Source organism: Emydura macquarii, unplaced genomic scaffold, assembly GCF_026122565.2.
Source record: "Emydura macquarii macquarii isolate MOO-44397 ecotype Brisbane River unplaced genomic scaffold, CSIRO-AGI_Emac_v2 contig_1146, whole genome shotgun sequence".
NCBI classification, from domain to species: domain Eukaryota; kingdom Metazoa; phylum Chordata; order Testudines; family Chelidae; genus Emydura; species Emydura macquarii.
The window spans coordinates 22,171,616-22,195,671 of record NW_027131283.1 but is presented as its reverse complement, the minus strand read 5'-3'; the positions used below and the strand labels follow the sequence as shown (position 1 = coordinate 22,195,671).

Here is a 24,056-nt window from a genome sequence, read left to right as displayed (position 1 = left end):
AGTCCAGAGAAGTGGCTAGGCCTTAATGGCCCAAGAGCCATCTGTGACCCACCATTAACTCAGATAAGGAATCCTCTCTTGTTATTCCCTTGATCTCGCCTGCTTGAAAGAAAAACATAGGCTTGCAGTCTCAACAGGGGTATGGTGGAGAAGCAGTTCTGTAAAGGAGGCTACAAAAGTGAACCATATGTCAAGCTGACCACACTCAATCAGGATTGAACAATGCAGTTGGGGCACGAAACTTGTGATCCCTGAATTTGCTTGGAAGATCTCTGGGCAGGTACTGCATGGTGTTACCAGCTCAAATTGCAACCTTAACAATCCAGGTAAACAAGGGAAAAGTATGATTTACCCTGAGTCACCCCTACTTTCCCTAGGCCAGTTCAAAGGAAAGAAGACACAAAGACCATGGCAGACCAACCTGATGATCAAAAGGTGACACCCACTAGCATAAGATATCACTGTCAGAAGACATTATTTGGTTCCCCTAACTACAGTTCCTGACTGACTCTTCAGTTCCACAAATCAAGAAAGCTGAAAAGCAAACCCTTGTTCTTTTCAGATATCCTTTCCTTTCCGACGCCTTAATTTTAATACAGTCACAAGGGACACCCCGTACCTAATATTACAGATTTTTCCTAAGCTTCTTAGGTGGGGGTGGGGTGCACACATGTGTTAATGGGTAACGTGTCAGAGTTAGACATACACCAAATCAAATTCTAAGCAAATTCTACCTCAGGTCACAAGGTGTCACCCTGCATCTGTAAAGGTATTAGCATAAGCCACTTTCCCCAAAAGGGAAATTGTGAGCTGCTGATCACACTGTATTTAAAACAATGAGATGAGATGAGGAGTGGGAGGAAACTGAGTAAGTCATTCAATTATTGGTTCTCTGAAGGAATATAGTATTATTGCTTGGGCTCAGAAAGAAGCTACTTCCCTTTTGGTGTCCAGAGTTAGTTTTATACTGGTTTCTTAATTTGATTATTGATGTGTTCATCCAATAATTCGATCAGTTGTTGATCTCAATCTATATTCTTGACTTATTGATTCCAACGTATACTCTTGTTAACTCCTTGATTAATTCCTCTGATCTCCATTGTAACCTCAGTTCAATTATTTCACTGGTTAGTGCTTTAGGGAAGTTTAATTAATTAGTTAGCTTTACATCTGCTTGTTTATTTAAAAACTTGTAAGATGTACACCAGATAGGTTCTCATCAAATGCCAACATTATATATATGGACCACTGACCCACTCCTAAATTAAACCCTTACCACCACTACACAATACACACTACTATTCTGGCAATGGTAAATGTATAGGCCACAAGAAACAATGCAATTACTGACAGTAAAATAAGAGAAAAAGATGTAATGAGGGATGGCCCAGGAAATTTCACCTCTAGGTTCCCAGAAACGTTTCATCCTGGGCAGCTAGTACCAACAAGTACAATATGGTTGTTCAATGGCTTGTGAGAAGTGAGTTGATTGTCTGAGAGCTGCCGTGAGACACTGATTCAGCAAAGCACTTATACACATGCTTAACTTAAGCACATGCTTTGGGATTAAGCATGTATTTAAGTGCTTTCCAGAAATGGGGTCTTAACTGACAAGAGTCCACATCACAAAATCCACCAACACCTTAGGCATATTCAGCAAGGAGAAATTCATATAGACTAAAGTGATCCCACCAAGTCAGGGATGACAGCAATGTAGGGAAAAACTTACTTTGTGCTACACCTGTTCTGTGGATAAAGGCTGTCAACCTAGAACCATTCACTTGTTTTAATTTTTATCCTCCAAGGCAAAAGAAGAAGGGAAAAAATACTGTATAATCAAGTACTGATGAATGGTAACTTACCGAGCGAGTTGCCACTGAGGGTCTAAGTAAAAATGCACTTGTTCAATTCGGTCATTGTTGACATAGTGAAAACGCTTGGGTAAGAGCTCTTTCATAAATGCTTTGAAAGGTTGATTCGGGTCTATGCACTGAAATTTTAAAAATTAAGATATACATTTAATAACATGAAAAAACTAGTAGTGACCATCATGCATAAATTCTTATGAACATCAGAAACTAAGTGTGTAGCAGCACTTTAACAACAAAAGGTCTGATCTAGTTCTTATTATAGTCAATGGGAGTCTTTTCATCACTCTCAAAGACTTATTGGATGGTGCGCAAATATCAGTTACTTGCTTTTGAGAATCAGTCAATATGTATTTTAACAGTTATATTAAAGGGAGGCTGTCAACAATTTTTTTTTAATTAATTAATTTTTTGCTCCTTTTTCTGATGAGTCTATGACCACATTGGATCTGATAACACTGGTTGGTATTAAGACATCTATTTATCTCTCTCTTCATGTAAGTGTCACATGAACAGCATGTCAAAAATCTAGTGGTGTTGAATTATCCAATTTGAGAATGCTGCAATACTCTATTACGGAAAATCATATACATACAAAGGTTTTAAGATATTTGTCACCCATGGATGTTTAATATTCTGCCTCTCCAACATTCCCTTTTCCTTTATGTAATTCCAATTTGGAGATTGCCAGTCCCGGAATACCAGACTGAGTCTCTTAGAGGGTCCGACCCTACAAACTACAACAACAATGGCTATCATAGCCCTCTGACACCATTTCCCAGCATGCTTGGAGCCAGAGGTGGGGACAGAAGGAACTAGAAAATCCTGGTGAGGCCAGTAAGGAGGTTTCTGCATAGGGTGATCTGGACAGTGAGTATGATGCAATGTCAGCTTTTAAAAATAGTTAAAAATAGAAAAGTCTAATGAATTACTAACAAAAAACTTAAGCCAATCATAAGCCAAAAGTGAGTCACTGATGTCACAATCATAGAAATGTAGAACTGGAAGGGAACTCGAAGGGTCATCAAGTTCAGCCCCCTGCACTGAGGCAGAACCAAGTAAACCTAGACCATCCCTGACAGGTGTTTGTCCAATTTGTTCTTAAAAGCTTCCAGGATTTCACAACCTCCCCTGGAAGTTTTTATTCCAGTCCTTAACTATCCTTATATTCAGAAAGTTTCTCCTAATATCTCATTTAAATCTCCCTTGATGCAGATTAAACCCATTACTTCTTATCCTACCTTCAGCGGACATGGAAAACAATGGATCACCATCCTCTTTAGAACCTATTTGAAATACTGTTATCAGGTCCCCCTTCCATCTTCTTTTCTCATGACTAACATGCCTAGTTTTTTTAACCTCTCTCATAGGTCAGGTTTTCTAAACTTTTTATCATTTTTGTTGCTCTCTGGAATCTCTCCAATTTGTCCACATCTTTCCAAAAGGGCAGCACCCAGAACTGGACAAAGTATTCCAGCTGAGCCCTCATCATTGCTGAGTAGAGTGGGACAATTACCTCCCATGTCTTACATACACCATCCCTGTGAACACATCTCAGAATCATGTTACTTTTTAACTCAACTGCACAATATTGTTGACTCATTTAATTTGTGATCTACTATAACCCCCAGATCCTTTTCAGCTGTACTACCATCTAGTCAGTTATTCCCTATTTTGTAGTTGTGCATTTGATTTTTCCTTCTTAAGTGTAGTACTTACTTGTCTTTAATGCATTTAATCTTGTTTATTTCAGATCAATTCTCTAATTTGTCAAGATCATTCTGAAGTAATTTTATAAGCGTACTCTCCACTCCATTTTCCAAGTCATTAGTGAAAATATTGACTATTGAGTAGTACTGGATGTAGGACTGACCTCTGTGACATCCCACTATATATCCCCTCCCACTTTCACAGCAAATCATTGATAACTACTCTTTGAGTAAGATCTTTCGACCGGTTGTGGTCTAGATGAAATTACAGTAAGGTGTGACACATTTCCCTAGTTTGCTTATGAGAACGTCAGGTGGGACTGTGTCAAGAGCCTTACTGAAATCAAGCTGCATCATGGCTACTGTTTTCCCCTACCCATTAGGCTAGATATCCTGTCAAAGAAGGAAATTAGATAGGTTTGACATGATTTGCTCTTGACAAATCCATGCTAGCTATTCCTTATAACCTTTATTACTGTAAATCTTGTCCACTTTTCTCCCTACTGTGTCTCCTCCTTTCATTGTGTCATATCTAGAATTGGGTAGTAACCTGTTTGGGGCAGTGACCGTCTCTTTTCACATGTTATGTAAGAAGCCTAGCACACTGCCGCTGTAAAAAAATAAATGTCAATATGAATCAAGAAGCATGAGCAGATACTAAAGATAATACTTACTGTAAGTTGTCTGACAAAATGCTGGTAATCAACTGGAAGAGTCAGATGTAAGAATTAATCACCTAAAGTTTTTAAAAAAAGATGCAAAATAAAAGGCTTCCAAATATGGAATGCTGATTCAATACCATATAACTGTCATCTAGGTTAAAAATAATTTCTAAATGTAAGCAACTTGTTTTTCCTGTATGAAAACCAAGCAACCAACAGTAAAAACAAAATCAGTCAGAAAATCTTCAAACTATATTTTTAACTAGCTGTCTTTTTAGGAGAGGTTTCCTTCACATTCTCTTCTCTCCAGTCACTTTGATTATTTACTTGTAATGTTCAGATATTTATCGTTTTAATGGTATTGACAGAAAAGGATGTTGCCAACTAGAATTTGACATTCCAGATTTTATTGCAATGTGCACATAAGAAGCAGTAACTGTTGTGCTAGTCTAATAACTTGGAGTTTTCTTGATATAACTTAACATTGGTACAGTGTTTATAAATAATGTTTCTAATAAACATCTAAGGAAAGAACCCATCAAAGGAAATTAAATACATTTAATCCAGCAACCTTCATTGGAAAAGGATAAGGTCCTTCCTTGGAAAAGGCTAGGAAAGATTCATAAAGCTTAAGACCAGAAAGGACCATTAGGTCATCTAGTTTGACCTCCTGTATATCACATGCCATTAAATTTCTCCTAGTTACCCCTGTATTGAACCCAATAATTTGTGTTTGATTAAATCATATAGAGATTAAGGGCCCTAGCTACACATATAAGTGAACCAAGCTTTTAAATCCCTTTAAGAGCAGAAGATTTGTGTTTCTAGGTCTTAACAGTTTCCCCAATCCTTGTGGTCCAACTTCTCAGTTAGTCAGCTTGTACTGAGTCTGAGGAATATCAGTATATTCTGTATATCTTAATCCTCGCTTAATTTTAAAACGTTTAGAAATAGATAATCAAGGAATACAAATTAGTTTAGTAACTACATACAAGAGAAATACTCATCTGGAACATTTTGGGGTCTTAAGCGAGCAGCGGGGCCAGAAATTACTGTGATATCTTGAACATTCTCCATGTATGTGCTCAGATATGTTGTTTTACTACAGCTAGCTGCTTCCATTCCTGCAAAGGGGAAAAATGTTATTTTTTAAAAAGGTAGGTACACATCTGCAGTACTCCTGATAACAGAACATGTAGCTGATCTGTACAAAGGGGAAATGTAGCTTTCCTGGTTAAATCACCACCAAGCACAAGACATCTAAATGGCAGGAAGGAAATGTGAACTCACACGGTACATAAACATATACCCTTTCAGCTGCCTCGTAACACCTCATCATAACAGTTCTCACAAAAAAAAATGCAATAGATTTTCCTGACTGAAGGAGAAAAATAAAGGATACTGTTAGAGCTGGACTGATAGAGTGGATAACCTTTCACTTCTGAACTGTAGTCAGAAATTTAAGTTTTAGACACAGAGACCTGCAGTCTATTATAAAAACAAAATGTCACCACCATCCTCAATGAGAGGGGGAACTTGATGGAGCCAGTGGTGAAAATGGACAGTCCCAGCAGTGAGGGAGGGAAACACTTGCTGAGGGACACCAGGTAACTTCTCCCCACATGAGTCTCTTGCAGCCATTGGCCAGCTGGAAGGGTAGGGATGCTGACTGGCCAGCATTCCCCAGATTCCAGGATTTAACCTGGAGTGGGGACCATGCAGACCCTCGTTTGGCTCCATTCCAGCAGCCTCAACCTACTCTCCCTAAACTAGGAATGGGAAACCCCAGCCTGACAGATGCTGTAAGTCCAGCCAATTGCCATTTAGGGGTTGGGAAGGAATCTTTTCTCCCATGGGCCAATTGGCAGTGGATCAGGGAGTTTTTCATCTTCCTAGTGGCACCTTCAAACCACAGTGGATTAGGTAGAAATGTGCTTAGTACATAATTGAGGTACTTGGGTTAAGTTGTTTATTCATCAGAACTTGTGGCCGGTTTCCAGTGTGGTTAAGGGAATAAAATGAATGGTTCCCAGAAATAAAAAATCTGGCATTTTGGAGATGGGCCTTGGGCTCATGGGACAGAGTGAGGCCTTGTGGCCTTCATGGGACAAGATCAGACTTTGTGGCCTTCATGGGATGAGGTCCCCACCCTTCTGCATCCTCTGAACCCCTTGCAGCAGAGAGGGTGCTAGGACTGAGTTGTGGTAGGTAGGCTGAGGTGACCCTACCCCAAGTTATGAGTTATATGGTATTAAGCCCTATAACGCCCCCACTGGAACCAATTAAATGTCTGGTATAGGAGAGTATGGGTGATGGGCAGGTAGTGCCTCTCCCCTGTGCTAAAGTTTAATAAAAGTTGCTGCCTGCCGCTTAATTCCCAGTACGTGTCTGTCCTCATTTCGCCACTATGTACAGATCAATTTACCATGATCAGATAGAAGAATAATGTTTAGGCACTTGTGCAAGTTCATTTGCTTGAGACCATCCATCAGCATCCCAACTATGTTGTCCACTCTCTGTAGTGCAAGAATGACCTGCAAAATAGAAATGTAGGAATGTAAAATAGATGTTAAGCACTTAGAAACTAATTCATATATCTGTATTAGGTGTATGTAAAATGAATACTTTCAGTGGAACTATTTGTGCGAATAAGGGTTCCATGGTCAGACTCAAGTTTTCATTTCAGGTTAATATGAGCTATTTCTTTTGAATGAGAATCTCTTATAAAAAAAGATACTGTAATCAGTTTTGTCTTCATGTAAATTATAGACTTTTGTCATTTGGGTTATTTTAACTAGGAACATAGGGATGGACTAGTGACTTGGGGTCTTAACCATTGTTTGAAAATTTAGATGCATAAGTAATCAATACAAGCAACTAACATTTATAATCAACTAGTTACATTACTTGATAAGACTACTCAGTGAGAGTAAGGGTTGCACAATCATGCCCTTAGAGAGCTACTCAGAAGTCCTTACTGTAGTTTTTAATCTTCAAAGTGTTTTTAACATATGTAACATAAGTTTTATTTACTAACCAAGGATAAGGATAACTATATTTCCTATGAAGTAGGGAGGGCGGACACACCCCTGTCAGAGTTCTCATTGGCAGTTAACCAGCTAAAGAATTACATTGATCTTTTAATATTGTCACAGAAACAATGCTCAGTTTGTGAAAGTCCCCCCCACAAGAGAAATTGAAAGCCTCTTTCTGTTAATAGCTCCAGTGAAATCTGGAAAAATCAGTTATAGATGCCAAAACTTTCCCTGAGTTCCAGATAATAGCATTCACTAATGTTCCCAAATCAATGAATAGTTTTTCCCTTCTATCTCTTCTTTTTTTTGATAGTGCTTTTACTGAGGGATGTAACATTGGCCTGTCCTGGAAATTGAAGGCTTCTCTTTATTTACAGAATGTGTACAGCACAGTGGTAATGCCAGCTTCCCCATGCCAAAGTCTGACATGGAGGGAGATATGACTCAAGTCTGCCTAATTCTGGTTCTGAGACTGCCAGCAACCATGCAGGTTACAATGTGAACAGCCATCCACAGAAAGTGGACTAGGACTAGAGCTGGTTGAAATGTTTCATTCAACCCCACCTCTCTCTACCCATCTTTTTAAAATGAAAAGTGGCTTTTTTCTAAATTGATAATGTTCGTGAAAAGCTTTCATTTTTTTCAAAAGTTTCTAGTAATTTTTGTCAAAAGGGAGAACTCGCATAGAATGAGTGGGGTGGGGGGAGAGAGAAATAAGATACACCATTTACAACCCTATCCACATTTAATTATAAATAAAAAAAACAGTACCTCATTTGTTAACATTCAAATATTAAATGCCCTTTTATGCATGTTACATCATATTCACCCTCCCACAAATTCCTTGTTCTAATAAATACACTGCAGATGAGTGCTCCAGTTTATGGCTGTAAATTTAACATGCTATACAAAGCCCCATCACTAACTCAGTACAGAGCTTTAAATCAAAAAAACAAACACCACCTACTTACTTGACTGCTGACTGGTCCAAACCTATGGCCTGAGGTATCTGGTTCTTCTAAATACAGAGTGTAAAAGTGTGGTCTATATCAAACAGCACCAAAAATGTAATATTTTACATACACATTGAAAAAAATAGTCTGGAAAAATTATAATTCAACAATGAATATCAAGTATTAGAAACAACTATGCATTATTTAGTATGGGAGCATTTTAAAAGAAGGGAAAAAATAGACAATTTGCTTAGAAACAGGATTGAAACAACTAATTTGTTGATCATAAATGATCTGGGAAAGGGGGTAAACAGGAAGGTGGCAAAATTTGCAGACAATACAAAATTACTCAAGACAGTTAAGTCCAAAGCAGACTGCCAAGAGTTACAAAGGGCTCTCACAAAACTGAGTGACTGGGCAACAAAATGGCAGATGAAATTCAATATTGATAAATGCAAAGTAATGCAAATTGGAAAACAATCTCAACTATACAGACAAAATGATGTGTCTAAATTAGCTGTTACCACACATGAAAGAGATCTTGGTGTCATTGTGGATAGTTCTCTGAAAACACCCACTCAATGTGCAGTGGCAGTCAAAAAAAGTTGACAGAATGTTAGGAACCATTAGGCAAGGGATAGATAAAGAAAATATCACAATGCCACTACATAAATCCCTGGTCTGCCCACACCTTGAATACTGTGTGCAGTTCTGGTCACCCCCTTTCAAAAAAAATATTAGAAACGTTAAAAGTACAGAGAAGGGCAACAAAAATGATTAGGGGTATGGAATAGCTTCCATATGAGGAGAGATTAAAAAGACTGGGACTGTTCTGCTTGGAAAAAAGAAGACTAAGAGGAAATATGGCAGAGGTCTATAAAATCATAAATGGTGTGTTGAAAGTAAAGAAGGAAGTGTTATTTATCCCTTCACAAAATACAAGAACCAGAGTCATCCAATGAAATTAATAGGCAGCAGGTTTAAAAACAAACAAAAGGAAGTACTTCTTCACCCAATACATAGTCAACCTGTGGAATTTATTGCCAGGGGATGTTGTGAAGGCAAAAAATATAACTGGGTTAAAAAAATAATTAGATAATTAGAACTAGATAGGTCCATCAATGGCTATTAGTCAAGATAGTCAGGGATGCAATCCCATGCCCTGGATATCCCTAAACCTCGGATGCCAGATTCTGGGCCTGCACAACAGGGGGTCGATCACTTGATAATTGCCCTGTTCTGTTCATTCCCTCAGAAGCATCTGTCATTGTCACTTTTAGAAGACAGAATACTGGGATAGATGGGACCATTGGTCTGACCCAGTATGGCCATTCTTAGGTTCTTATGAAGTTATTGAAATAACGTACACAGGATATTATATTAAATATAAACATGTACATTGTAATGTATTTATTAATCATTATTATTTCATTATTCTAAAACTGTAAACAGGAGCTTTACATTTAAAATGTAATACCTACCTTTCCTCTTTAGGTAATTGCAGCCAATGAAGAATAGCTATCACCCTTTCTTCAAATGGGACTGAACTGTATCAGAACAATACAATAGCAACTGTATTTCAAAGATCTCAAAATTATGTTCACATAGGAAATCTGTCATCATTTCAACAAAGATCATTGAAATCACTTGGCAATATTGTATATATTGTACTGTATTTTTAAAACATGCCTGGTTTTCACAATGCGAGCCCAGTTGCCAAGTTTCTAATGACCATACATAGGTAAAATCTGGGATCAAAATTCTGAAGCAGACTGACAATCATAGATTAGTATACACCCACTATAAACAGCCTATATCTTACTGAGGCTGCACTACTGGTTGCCGATGATAGCTGTGGCTTGAACTACACAATGCAATTCCAAGTGATCCTGCTAAAGTGTAGGACCTCCCACTAGCAATCGTCAGAATCTACATGGGAAGAAAAATAGGACCTGAGAAGGAGAAGATTGAGGACCTCAGTGGATATTTTAAAATTATTAAAGATGATCCTCAAATTCAACAGTTTTTCCACTGCAGAGAAATGTTTATTCACAGGTAGGAATAATAGCTGACCATGAAATACCGTGAAATATCTTGAAAATTTGCAATAAGGTGAATTTGACAGTGAAACATTTCCCCATAACTATTTAATGATATAGAGGTTTTCAAGTACATGTAAAGATTTTCCCACCTCATGTAAGAGGAGAGCTCAGATTGGGTGATCAACGTTAGAATCTATGTATTTGTGAAATATCTGCACCAAGTGTAACCAGATGACATCAAAGCATCACCAGATTTAGATGGCAAATCTTTTGCTTACCTCTACTACAAACATACTTTACTATAAGGACAACGAGAGTTCTGTGGCACTTTAAACACTAACAAATTTAATATTTGTAGACAGTCTTTAAAATGCCACAGAACTCTCGTTGTCTTTGCTGTATACAGACTAACACGGCTACCCCTCTGAAATACTTTACTATAGTATGTTACAGCATGATAGTTTTTTCAACCAGTCACACAACATGCATAATGGAAAATGCAGGTTCTGGCTAATGGGATTCTGCTTTTTCACAACGTGTAGGAATACATTAGTAAACAGGAAGACATTTATCCTCTATTTGTGGTCTATCGTTTTGTGAAAGCCGATTGACAGCAGGAAAGAAAGCAGAACAAAGCCTACATATCATTTTTTCTCTCTCACACACCCCCTAATCAAAGGTAGTCAATAGGCAGGTCATGGGCTGGACCACCAGATGCTTTTGAATGGACCATGAAATCTTTTTATTTACTTCTTATCATTATAGTTATTAATTTTGTATAATTTTCTCTGACTATACCTTGACCAAGAAATTTGGACTTTGACAAAAATAATTGATTACCCTTGTCCTAATACCAAAAACAAAACAAAAAACAAAAAAACCCAAAACACAGATCCAAAACATGTTTTACATACCCATCATACGTTCTATGTAAATCTGGAAAAGTTCCATTAATTCTTACATCTGATCCAGGCCAGAAGAATGTACCAGCTTTTAGACCTTGATGCATAGCTGTCAGCCAGATCTGTGGGATAAGAACAAGCATCATTATTTAGTGCATCATATAGCCTCAGCTCCTGGAGTCCTGTTATTTCATAAGAATCTCCACTTTCATTTTTAAAAAAAAGTTCTCGCATTCATGGCTGTGGAGAAAAGCTTGAAAAGGTGACCTGAGCATAACCGAAAGATTCACAACCCAGAAGGAAAATAAAAAAAATCAAAAATGCATTTTTAGAAAAACCTAATGGTTTTAAAGCAAAGAGCATGATTTTTGGAGGCCTAATTCATTAATTTTGAATAGTTAAGTTGGCAATAATATGGCAAATGGGTGGGGGGGGGGGGGGGGGGAAGGAAGTTGAAAATAAAGTTGGGCGGGGATGATAAATGGGAGACCTAGTGAAGGGAAGATAGGAAGATGAGTAACAGAGGCTGGAAAGGAGAAAGGAATGGCAACAGACAGAGAACGGAGAGAGGAGAGTGAGAGACAGACATAAAATCCAGAAAAATGGAAAAAAGGAAAAGCAAGAACACAAACTTTTAGTTTTATTTCTTTCTAATGCATTATTCCCCAGGAAGAAAAGAGAAGGAAAGGTGGGAATCTTTGGGTCACTGCAGCTGAAGTGTGGGGAGAGCAGAATAATAGCTGTAGGTGGCCCAGGAGTTAGGGCTGTACCAAGATGCCTTCCCCAGTTAGCATCTTCAAGGCTCTTGGACTAGAACCAAGGGTGGAGGTTAAAAATTAAAATGTTCTAAACATAAAATTGTCATAAAAATCATATAAACAAGGTCATTAACAAAATCCTGCCAGCTAATTTTTTCCTTGTTGCAGTTTACATTTAAGCAATTTCAAAATCCATTTTACAGCTGCAATAATGTAATCACATATTTATGCTGAATGACAGCTCTTGGCAGCCTTGGAAGTACACAGTAACATTGTTCTCACTATCATCATTTTCCTGAGACATATAACTAAACAACATAACCACTATCTCTTGTGTCTCATAGCAGTTTATTAGTTATTAATACTTACAGGCTGTCCTTGGTACCACTGTGGATTAAACTTCTCCGCATTTTTAAGTGTGAAGGAAGCATTTCTATGGGGGTCATAGATCTTGTTATCAATTATACCATGGGATTCTGGATACAGTCCCTACAATTAAGATTATGCATTTTATATCAAATACAATTCTTTTAAAACAAATCCTTATGTACAAGTCACCATAAGTGCCACAAGTCACAGAATGACCTAACAGTGTCACATTTCACTGCTACAAAAATCAAATACGGTTTGACACTTCTCAAAGGTAATGCAGCATTTTTCAGATTTTGTGTAAGTGGATGTAACTCTATTGACTTATACAAAGTCTGAATTTGGCTTGACATCTTTAGGCTGACTTGACAGCCTACTTGCTACAGTCTTCTCTTACACCCTTTTAGAGGCATTTGCCATCCATGGCAAAACAGATCCTAACTGGATGCCATAACCTTAGCCTTTCCGGCTACTGAAGGGTAGCACAGCTGGTTTGTCACAGGGTGGGATGGCCTTTATGAAGCTATTGGGTGGAGCCCCACATGTGACTGACTGCTTGCCTCTGTGAGATAAGACCAACAAGTAGCTCACTGGTGGGTAGTAGGGAGCTGCAAGAGGCAGAGAGACTCCTGAGGAGACCCTGTAACAGGAAAAGAACCGGAGGGGATTTACCACACCAACTAGATTAAGGGCCGGGCTGGGGATACCTACTGTGTACCTGGTTTATGTATTTTGATTGATATTGAACTGTGTTTGATTGAATGCCTCAGAAAAAGAAAAGGAATACTGACAGTGGGGAGCATTATTTACACACTATCTGGAGAGTTAGCCCCACAGCTTTCATAAGAGTGGGAGAACTGAGGCATACCAAGTTAGGGGTGATCCCATTACATGGTGGCAGAGCAAAACCACCTCTATCAGATCACCTCTTCAAATTTGGGAGTGTGTGTGGTGGTGGTGGGGAAGGGGGGATTGTGTTAAAGAACTATTTTTTAAAAAGGTACATGCAGAGACTGACCATAACCGCACCCACTGACACACCACCCAAAGAGACAACACTACTGATGAGTCAGGAGCAGAAGGCAGTGAGCCTGTGATTCCATCAATCTTAATTTGAGTTCCTAAATTCTTTGCACCATGAAGCTCAAGGGAGTCTGCTGGTGTACTGTGGAAGGCAGTAAGACACAAGTTCCAGTTTTGGAAGCTTGTTTTTATTTGTTTATTTTCCCCAGTATATATTCAAGATGGGAAAAACTTTAAGAGAGCAGTTGTTTGCGACACTTCCACTCTTGGGCTACCTCTGAACCAGATTTGGATCCCAGCCAACCTCAGATCTCCTCAGACCTTCAAAACTCATGAGATTTTCAGATTGCTGGTTCCATTTCAGAATTTCATATTCTTACCTATATCTACTTAATACCACACTTTCTGTTCTAAAGGAGGGGCTTCAGGCACATATCTTCCCAAAGAAATGGAATGAGAAAAGAACCTAGCTTGCTCCTGTTCCCCTAGCCAAACTGTGACCTCAGTGGATTATATCAGATTTGTACCAATGTGCAAAGTGAAGAAGCATACCAATTTATAATACTACAGAAATTCTTACACCTAGTATTGGATAGTTTTTATTAATTATCTGGATCAAGTTAATCTGACCAGGCATTAGTAGCCTTTATATAGTGATTGTCACACATTAAGACAGGGTTTAAGCATGAAGAGAAAAGAAGAAAAGTGTGACATCTACATTTTCATAGTCCTACCGAAAATATTAAATATTGTTCACATTGGGTTGAATAATCCCCCGTTTCTCCTGGAATTCATTAAAATTCTAAACAATGTGTCTTCTAGAGAGAAAAACCACAGAAGTTCTTACTGTGACAATGGTGTAGTGATTGGGGAACGTTTTTGTTGGATACACTGGTCTCAGGTTGGGAGTGTATGTTCCACATTTTTCTAGGGGGGGAATGTAAAGTTACATACGTGAAACAATTTCACAATACACAACTATGCACACATTCGTTTTTGTTTGTTTTTTTAAAAAGTCACACCCCGTGGAGACTTTGCACTCTGCAACATCCTAGAATTCATACTTATGTCACTTGTTGGTGCATTCTCTGTACCACTGAAGTCTTTAAACCCTGATCTGAGGACTTCAATAACTCAGTCATAGGTTAGGGGTCTATTACAGGAGTGGGTGGGTGCGGTTCTGTGGCCTACGTTGTGCAGGAGGTCAGATTGGATGATCATAATAGTCCCTTCTGACCTTAAAATCTATGAGTCTAAATGAGGAAGTCACATTTGACTTAACAGTTAGTGGTAGAAATGCATTCTAGATACTCCTTATGGGGCTAATCCTCCACCACTGAAATCAAAGGATCAGGCCTTTTAAACAATACCTGGTGCAGACATATATAGGAATGACCAAAGAAATCACGCTGTTCTAATTAGAACACAGACTTGGTAGCTAGCAAGAATGCTGTGCAGTATGAGCACTAGTAGTGAGTTCAGTATGAGAACTCCCAGAAGCAAAGTAGCTTTTGACAGACAGCCATAAATACTATCTTGCCCTAGTTCTTTGAATGGCCATCTGACAAATCGCTATTTGCTTTGCTTTCAGTTTATATACATGTCCCCTAAAAAACAGGGTTTATTGTTTTCTCCAGGCATACCTTCAAACTTGTGTTCTTGCCATAGAATTGTGGGTCTCTTAAAAAAAAAAAAATCACTCACAACATATATTAGAATGAAAAATCATTTGTGTTAGGCCAAAATTGACAAATTTGGATTCCTAAAGTGAGGTGCCTAAATCTATACTCAAGCACCTAAATAGGTGTCCTAATTTTCAGAAGAACAATAACCCTCACTACAGTATAAAAAAATACCACACAAAGATCATAAGTTTTGTGTAAAGAATATAGTTAAGACTGAAGTTAATGATTTATCAGATTGATTTTGTGTTCTGTAATCTATGCATACACTTTGGATCATTCTCTCAATCAATCTAGTATAGATGTTGGTAAGATCAAGAAATCTTCATATCCATGTTATTTTGCTATGTCACATGAACCTGATCTTAGACACATTGACTCCCCTGGTAAAAAAGTTTCATGTTGCATTCAATGGGCTTTGGACTAGGCCACAACAGGCCAAACCCTCTCCTAAAAATACATAAAATTCTCTTTTAGAGTATAATAATCCTCCCTACCAAGTCTTTCTGGTGCTCTGCAATACAGTGATTCAACTTCCAACTTTCAACTAGTGATTCAAGATTCAACTTGTTGTCATGGCTGCCTCACAAGAGGCATCTTGAGTGGCTTTTAACCAAAATCCTAGGGGATTTTGGCTGGGACTTTTCTGTTTGTCCTCTATTCTGCTTGGCTCGCTTCCCATATTTCAAAGCCAGATAAAATTGAAAACAAAGAAGATTTGTTTGAAAATATTGTATTGAAGAGTCAAGAGAAATCTGCAACACACTTTTTCCAAACCAAAATGTACATGTCACTGAATAGGATATGTCTGGGTCAAACTGTGAACTCCAATTTGTTACCTCTATTTTAGATTAGGACATCCATTCCATGCTGAACTCATGTCTAACCTTGCTCAAGGCAAGGTTATTACAATGTATTCTAGTAAGCTACCCTGCCCAGGAAACATGTGATCTTTGAGAAAACTTCTGAACTACAATCTAGAGCCATTGACTAGGTCTCAATTGCCAAGGAAAAATGGACTCTCTAAACAAGAGCCCAGAGGGGTGAAGGAACAAGCATGCCAGTGGAGCACAAAGCCAAAAAGGAACAGAGACTTTAAAAAAAAAAAAAAAAAAAAAAAAAAAGGAGGGCTTCTGTGTAAGCAGGGTCATATTTCACCACATGCAAGAAGACTGTGCTGGGGGGGCAGAGGGAATCTGGCTAGTGCAAAATGCAGACAAGATCTCAGACGAAGTGAGATCAGTCTAGGACAGAGTTCATCTCAGACTTCTATTAATTTGCAAAGATTGGTCACTTTAATGCTGTTAAAGAGTAAAGTGAACATGGTTAAGAAATCCCTTTGCTAAGCCCGTGTTTCTTGCTTTCCTGCTATATTGTCCTGAAGGAGTTAAACTAGAAGCCACAGTGCCCACAGCTTGATGGAACTCTGAGGGAGTAGGGGGCTTGGGTGGTCTGAGGCAGTAGTTCCAGAGTCTGGGATGACTGGTATGTGGAGTCCCATGTCCTAAGAAAGGGCTGAAAAAAGGCCGGAAAAATGGTCTGAGCCTGGGAATGGGTCCCAGAGACCAGAGCTAGAAACAATGACTAGACTCAGCCCAGATCCAGTAGTTTAGTAACACATGGGACCCAGCAATTATGTCCACTCACAACAGACTGGTGACCATCCTGAAGGGGACTGGCCCAGGTTGTAACAATACACACCTCTGGAAGACATGAAAAAGATTTCCCTCAGAATGCCAGCCCTTCCAACCCCTTATCCTGGATACCCTCAAAGGTGGGGGTTTAGGATGATGGCAGCCTTCCACCAGGAGGTATGGATTATGGAAAGAAACTATAGTTACGGTTGTGCTTAGTTAATTTGGCTGATGAATTTTTTTCCCCCATCATTTAACTAGTATTATAAATGAATGTGTCCTGCAGATAAAGTATGTCTGAATTTCCCATCAACTGTCAAGCAATTTATTCAATTGTTTTTATTATTCTACCAGAAATAGATATTTTTCATCATTTCTTCCTATAATATATCATAAGTCACTGGTTGTCCAACAGGGAATTGAGGCCTTCATCTTGCAAAATACTTATCCCCATGCTTAACTTTATGACATAAGTAGTCCCACAGACTTCAGTGACACTATACACTGTAATGTTAAGCACATGCATAAGGATTTGCAGGATCAGGACACTAGAATGATGTGTTCTTGAATTTTTATTTATGTCCCAATGCAAGACTGATATTGGTTCAAGAGATGGGGTAGGATTGCACCCTCTTATCTTTATGAATAAAAGCGGTGTTTTATATTTGTAATTATACACAGTTTAATAAAATCTTGGTTACAAAAAAAAAAGTAGAAATAAAATGTATGTTTTTTTCCATGTCTAATAACGAATGCTATAGAGACACTGTTTTATGGGGACTTCTCATCACCCCCAATTTGGCTACTTAAATGCTAACTCTTAAGTGGAATGAACAGGAATTTTATATTCATGGACTCCGATCCCCCAAATACATATGTATGAGTAGTCCCAATAGTACTGTTGACTTGCGTAGCTTCTCCTGTGTGTAACTATTTGCCAGGTCAGAGGCTATGTGGTGCTATTATTTTACTCAGGGTGCTATGAAAATAAGTCAGTAACACATTGACTTGCAATATTAAGTGACAATAACTTACATACAGCACCTACCATTCCAGAATGCTGCATTACAGGCTACAGACCAGAACAAAAGCCAAATTAAAATCAATGGGCTTCTTTCCCTTGACATGAATGGCTTTCATTAGGCTTCAAGCCTTTCACTAAATCCTGGGGAGGATCAGGAGTCATTGTGCTATAATAGCAGTAGCTGAAGATACTCTGCCTGAATTCCTCCCAAGGCCCACGATTGTGCACACTAGATCAGGAGCTCTAAACTTTGAAAGAGTGTGTCAACCATTGCCTCTCTCATGCTGGTCCAGCAATGCTGGTCAGTGCAGAGGTGAGGCTAGGGTCCCCCCAACTTCATCCCCTTTGGGTAAGATAGTGCTATTGCTGGCTCCAGGCTAGCACAGGGCTTGCACTCCCTATCTATACTATGGCTGTCCCCTGCACAGGGCATGAAGGAGAGGCTAAGGCTCCTGGCGTCATATCCTATTCTCCTTGTGTCCTCATGCACTGACAGCCAAAATAGGGCTATATTCCACATATCAGCATGTACATACCATAAATTGTTTATGTAGGAATAAAATTGTAATTGTAACCCTGTAGATTAATTCATAGCTTTTAATTCATACCCTTATTTGTGTCAACCTCTATATGGTTATTATTGAAATCGTGTAACATTTGAACTTCTCTCAGTCATACTCCACATTGTGAATATAAAACCCCATTTTGACCTATGTACTCCATCTTGTGTAAAAACCCCATTTTGACCCTATGTACTCCATCTTGTGTCAAACCCTTTCTAAACCTTTAGATGAATAAGATAGTTATCTGAACAAGGTATGAATGGAGGGTGTATGTGTGTGTGAGTCAGACCCAAACTGCCAGCTTGTCTTGATGAAGTTGTCCTGATGAAGTGTGAAGTCCATCCTAGGCTGAAGAGTGTGAACATAGCCCCAAAAAGCAAAGAAGGATCCACCCCAGAAAAACTTAATCAAACTTAATCAAACTTAATCAAGACATCAAAGAACAAGCTGAAAGTCACGTCTGCTATTGTACCAGCAATCAAGGGTCACAGAGAAGCGACGTGACACAGCAGAACTGAAAAACCTATAAAAGACTGGGTGAGATTTCAAGGCTTTGGGGGAAAAACAGCGTTCTACACATCATCTAAAGAAGAGCGTCGGTGCGCGCCCGACAAGGACCCTGCTCTCCTCGTGCCCAGCTTCCCTGGCCAGGTAGCTGCCACGAGCCACGAACTCCAGCAACGGACCCTAGCTACGGTCTCAAGCCACAATCAGGACTGGTAGCTATATATAACTATAGAACGCTTTCTGGTATGTTTGGGCGCGTGTGTGTGTGTGTGTGTGTGTGTGTGTGTGTGTGTGTGTGTGTGTGTGTGTGTGTGTGTGTGTGTGTGTGTGTGTGTGTGTGTGCGTGTGTGTGTGTGTGTGTGTGTGTGTGTGTGTGTGTGTGTGGGTTAAGTTAGTTATTACTTTAGTTTCTGTCAATAAATGCGGCATACTGCCTTTTCCCCTTGAAAAAGTCCCGAGTGCTTAATTTTGCACAACATTATTGGTGGAGAATGCGAAGGGGGGGGAAAGTGAGAGAGATTGAGAGTGAGTGAAGTATTGCTGCAGTTATAAAAGTATAAGATAAGCGCTTGATACTTGGTGTGCCACCACCGGTTGTAGGGATAGCCGGAGTTAGAGCCAGGTTTAGAATACCTGCTCTATTGATAAATAACTATTTAATATTTGGTGTGTTACCACCGGTTGTAGAATAGCCGGAATTAAAGCCTGGTTTAGTATACCAGCTTTATTGAAAAATTTATTGCCACTGGGCAGAGAGTTGTGAAATAAAATATTGGTTTACACACCACCGGTTGTAGAATAGCCGGATTTAGGACCAGGTTTAGGACCCCGGTTCTATTGAGAGCATTATATTTACTGATAGCACTATGTTTATGTTTAAGCGTAAGCAAACCCCTAAGGACTCTTCTAAAAAAGAGATCCAAAAATTAAACTTTGTAAAAGAAATAACCCCGTTCTACACCATTTTAGAAAAATTTGGACAAAGTCCCTGGACTCAGCAAGTTTTGTCTGATGTCCGTACTATAGCTGATCTGGAGGACAAATTGGCTAAATACCTCCTAGTATATGAACCCACAAGTCCCACAAAAAAGGAGGCAGCAGCAATCTGGCTTTTATGGGAAGCCTGTAATGATGCCTACATTCGCCTGACTGATTGTCAGGAAGATATTGCTTCCCTCCAAAAAGAAGTCCAGAAATCTGGCCAGGAAACTGAAAAATGGAAAGCCTTGGCTGCAGGCTTACAGAACCAATTGGAAATTCTTAAAGATATGTTGAGAGAATCTAGAACTCAAGGAAAAGAGAAAAATAACCTCACAGAGGAAAATGAGCATTTAGAAAAAGAAACCTCAAATTGTTTGAGTGTTACAAGTAGCAGTGTATCTGCTGGGGGGAAGTAATCCCCAGAGTACTGTCTGTGGAGGAGGCAGAAAGTACTGTTCAACTTATGCTGGTGAAAGATTTATCAGTTGTGGGTCTGGATTCAACTGAGATCCAGGAAGGAAAGGTTCCTAAGCCCGTGTCTGTTGAGGGCAATAGCTTGCCCATGGGGAAAGCCACCCCGGTCTCCAAAGGTTTGGCTGGGAACAGCCATATGGACTGGGACAAAAAGGGGGAAATTTCAAATAGTTGGAAGGTTGAGAATAGCAGTTTGTCTGCAGAGAGAGAGTTTAGCTCCAATCATCTGTCTAAAGAGCAGACAGGGTGTGCTTCTCAGTTTATGCAAGTTAAGGGGGTGCCAGTGGTATCAGATCTGGTCCTGGACTTAACAGAAACCCAGAAAGAGTCTGTTGGGGATCAGGGAAATATTTCTTTGGAGCAGGCCCTGGATGAAAAGGGTAGGGGAGGAATTTCTGTGAAAAATGATTTGTTGCCTAAAACTGCTCCTGAAGGAATAAAACCTCCTGCTGGCTTTTGCAAGCAGTTTTCTGCAACTAAAGGGTGTGAAAGTGAATTGATTAAGCCAGCTCAGGATGAGTCATTGCCTGTAGCAAGCAACAGCTTAGATGTTGGGAAAAGTGGTTCAGTTTCTAACTGCCAAAGTTTTCCAAATGTGGATGGATTCACTGACTCTGTTATAAAAAAGTCCAGTTTGGATACCTTGGAAAAGGTTCCAGATGGGGTGAAGATTATTAGAAAGCTTAAACAGCCCTGTAACCAAGTGGCTGTGCTTAATCATTATAGTGGGGAAACAATGGTGTTGGAACCTGAATGTCTCCAGGCTGTTAGCTCTGTAGGTGAACAGATAGTGCCTCAGTTTCAGAAAAAAGACTGGGCACCTAAAGCTACACAGCAGAACAGATGTGCTGTTGATCTCTGGGAAAAACAGGGGGTGGCAGACAAACTCTCCCCTCTGAATGCTTTGGATGTATCTTGTAGTCTCTTAATGGACTCAGGTACATCTGATGCTATGTGGAGTCAGATATTAGCAATGGAAGAACATGAGAACCCTGTTTATGAGATGCTAGTGAAAATGGTTGATATCTCTTTAAAACCTAGTCCAGTCTGGAAAGGGATAGCAGTTAAGCATCTGGGAACTAGTGAACTAACTAGTGCGGGTGTTGATGCATACTACCTGCCTGACAGGGGGGAAAGATCCACCCATAGCTGTTTACAAGAAGAATTCCTCTCGGGTGTGGCCAGCTGAAAGTGAGTTGGGCGTGCCTGGAATGGCTCTGCATTGGAGCCACATGTGGAATGAGTCTGTTAGGGCTCAACAAAAAAAAATATTTCTTTGGAGGGGGCCAGAGTGGGGGCCCAAAGCCTAGTCCCAGCAGGAGAGTGATGTAAAGGTAACAGAACAACCAGTGGTGAAGTATGTGTCACCATTGAGCTAACTAAACTATTATAACTATTTGTACAAAAAAAAAAACAAAAACAAAAACAAAACAAAACATTGTTACCTCCATGATGAACCTTGCAAGGAAAAAGCCTGTTTTAGCTAAACATGATTTTGCTAATGATATGTGTGCCATTGTTAAGTCTTGTAGTTAGTTTGTTGTTAGTGCGAGAAATGTAAAAATGTGCCGTGTACCTGATATTATGTAAAAGCCTTGAAACATGTTAAAAACTGAAGAGGGAAAGTTCCTATGATGCACCCCTTTCTGCATCAGTTTTGCGTGGTGGGGTGTCACGCTGTCTGGATAAAGAGGGAACCTGAGGTTTATTCAGGAGCTCCGATTGCTCCTTTCTACACCAGTCTCACGTTGGGGGTGTCACACAGGCTAGCTTGAGTGGGGGGGCATTTTGTATATTGGGTGACATCAGCATGGCAAAATCATGATAATGCGTGTCATATACGTCATGTCAGTTACAATGTTTACTTGAGCATGTTTCAGGTATCCCCATAAGAAGCTGAGCCTCATAAAATCTCCGGTAGCTACAGGAAGCTAAGCATTCATACCTGGATCACCTTCCACACATCCTTATGGACAGTCTCGGTACAGTAACCTACTAACAAAGACATTTCTCCAGCGCAAGCGTTTCTTTCTCTTTAGGTGGACGTCAGCAGCAGAGATGTGGACACCATTTCTGGGGCTACTAGTGCAATTTATCATTATAAAAACAACCAATGCGCATTGGGGAATCCAGTGGTTTAATTTCACCACGTGGAACCAAATTGAAATAATACCTGTAAGTAAGCACCCACATTGGACCTGTAACAGATTACAACCATGGGTGTCATCCTATGTTCCTGGATTGGTATAATGTGCTAAACTCCAAAGTATATACATCCACTCTTACAGGGCATATATCTATACAAGTAATCAGGGCACAGCCCCACAGTCACAGGGCTACCCTGTGGCCATTCAAAGCCCTCCCAATTCTCCAGGGCAAACATATCTGGGTCCCTCGATTGGCAGGGACCTATCTAAATAACCAAGGAGACATTATAGATCATCGTTCATGTTTAAAGTGGATCCCACAACAATGGATATGCCCTACCTTATCTATATTAGAAGAACCCTGTTCATTACAACATAAGAGTTTGGCAACTTGTTATTGGGACGAGTTAAATAATGATACTGCAAAGGTGTACTATGATGAAAAAACTTGTGTTTGTGTAATTGGGTTAGAAAAAATTGTTTGGCAAGACAAATATACCTCAGAGCCCCCTGTGCAACAATGTATGTGCAATGTAACTATGTTAACAACTCCAAGACTAACATATTACTTTCCATCTCATGAAGATAAAACAATCGATGGGTTAGAAGCAAGTAATGTTCTATGTTTTAATTTTTCATTGGGAATTAATTGGACAACCCTGTACAAATTAATGCAAAAGAATGAATAAATTAGCCACCTGACCACAACTACCCGCAACCAAGTAGAAACCCGCAGTATAGCTATATTGACCCCTCCTGGTCATCATTTTTAAAAATTATGTTACATCCTATTGTTATTCTCTTTGCTTTAATAGTGCTTTAATAGCCACGAGCCACGAACTGCAGCAACGGACCCTAGCTACGGTCTCAAGCCACAATCAGGACTGGTAGCTATATATAACTATAGAACGCTTTCTGGTGTGTGTGTGTGTGTGTGTGTGTGTGTGTGTGTGTGTGTGTGTGTGTGTGTGTGTGTGTGTGTGTGTGTGTGTGTGTGTGTGTGTGTGTGTGTGTGTGTGTGTGTGTGTGTGTGTGTGTGTGTGTGTGTGTGTAGGTTTAAGTTAGTTATTACTTTAGTTTCTGTCAATAAATGCGGCATACTGCCTTTTCCCCTTGAAAAAGTCCCGAGTGCTTAATTTTGCACAACATCAGAACATTTCTGACTAAATGAAGTTTCATCAAAGCCCAAACGTTATCAGTTTTCAGTGGGAAGGTTTTTTAGGTCCTGGGCTCTCTGGTCCAAAGGGACCAGCGAAAGACTAACTCTTGCACTCTCTAGCCTGGTAGAATAGGCACTGGTGTGGGATGCGGGAAACCCAGTTTAAGCCTGCTCTGCTTAAATCAGAGTGCTCTGGGATGACAAACACTGCTCTGAGTCAGTCAGAGCAGGCTCAAACCTGGGCCACCCACATCCCAGGCCAGTACCCATGTGAAGAGTGTGAGTGTTAGTCTCTCTCATCAGGAGCACTCTGGACCCTAAATGATCAGGTTTTAATAAAAAACTATGTCAAAAAGTCCATTTATTTCATTAAAGTGTTTGAAAGGTTTTGATTTTGTTCCAGTTCAAAAATGAAAACAAAGTTTCAAAACCTTGAAAGTTGCTGTGAAATGGAATTGTCATCCTCCAGACAGCTACAGTTGTGATGAATATCATATTCAAGGAGGGAATTTGCGGTTTTGTTTTGTTTTGTTTGTTTGATTTTTTTTTTTTTTGGGGGGGGGG

The 24,056-nt window shown here is 39.6% G+C and overlaps 1 protein-coding gene across 1 annotated transcript in view; it reads right to left on the bottom strand.

Annotated features, from left to right (window-relative positions):
- The window catches only part of ENPP1 (ectonucleotide pyrophosphatase/phosphodiesterase 1), a 69,223-nt gene that overhangs the window by 21,604 nt on the left and 23,563 nt on the right, over nucleotides 1–24,056 (bottom strand). Inside the window, exons 7-15 of the mRNA XM_067546751.1 lie at nucleotides 14,169–14,248; nucleotides 12,299–12,418; nucleotides 11,184–11,293; nucleotides 9,709–9,774; nucleotides 8,246–8,318; nucleotides 6,665–6,773; nucleotides 5,232–5,363; nucleotides 4,252–4,283; nucleotides 1,863–1,990 (exon numbers count right to left, since the gene is read on the bottom strand). Coding sequence (XP_067402852.1) covers nucleotides 1,863–1,990; nucleotides 4,252–4,283; nucleotides 5,232–5,363; nucleotides 6,665–6,773; nucleotides 8,246–8,318; nucleotides 9,709–9,774; nucleotides 11,184–11,293; nucleotides 12,299–12,418; nucleotides 14,169–14,248 — 850 coding nt within the window. The remainder of the gene's footprint in view (nucleotides 1–1,862; nucleotides 1,991–4,251; nucleotides 4,284–5,231; nucleotides 5,364–6,664; nucleotides 6,774–8,245; nucleotides 8,319–9,708; nucleotides 9,775–11,183; nucleotides 11,294–12,298; nucleotides 12,419–14,168; nucleotides 14,249–24,056) is intronic.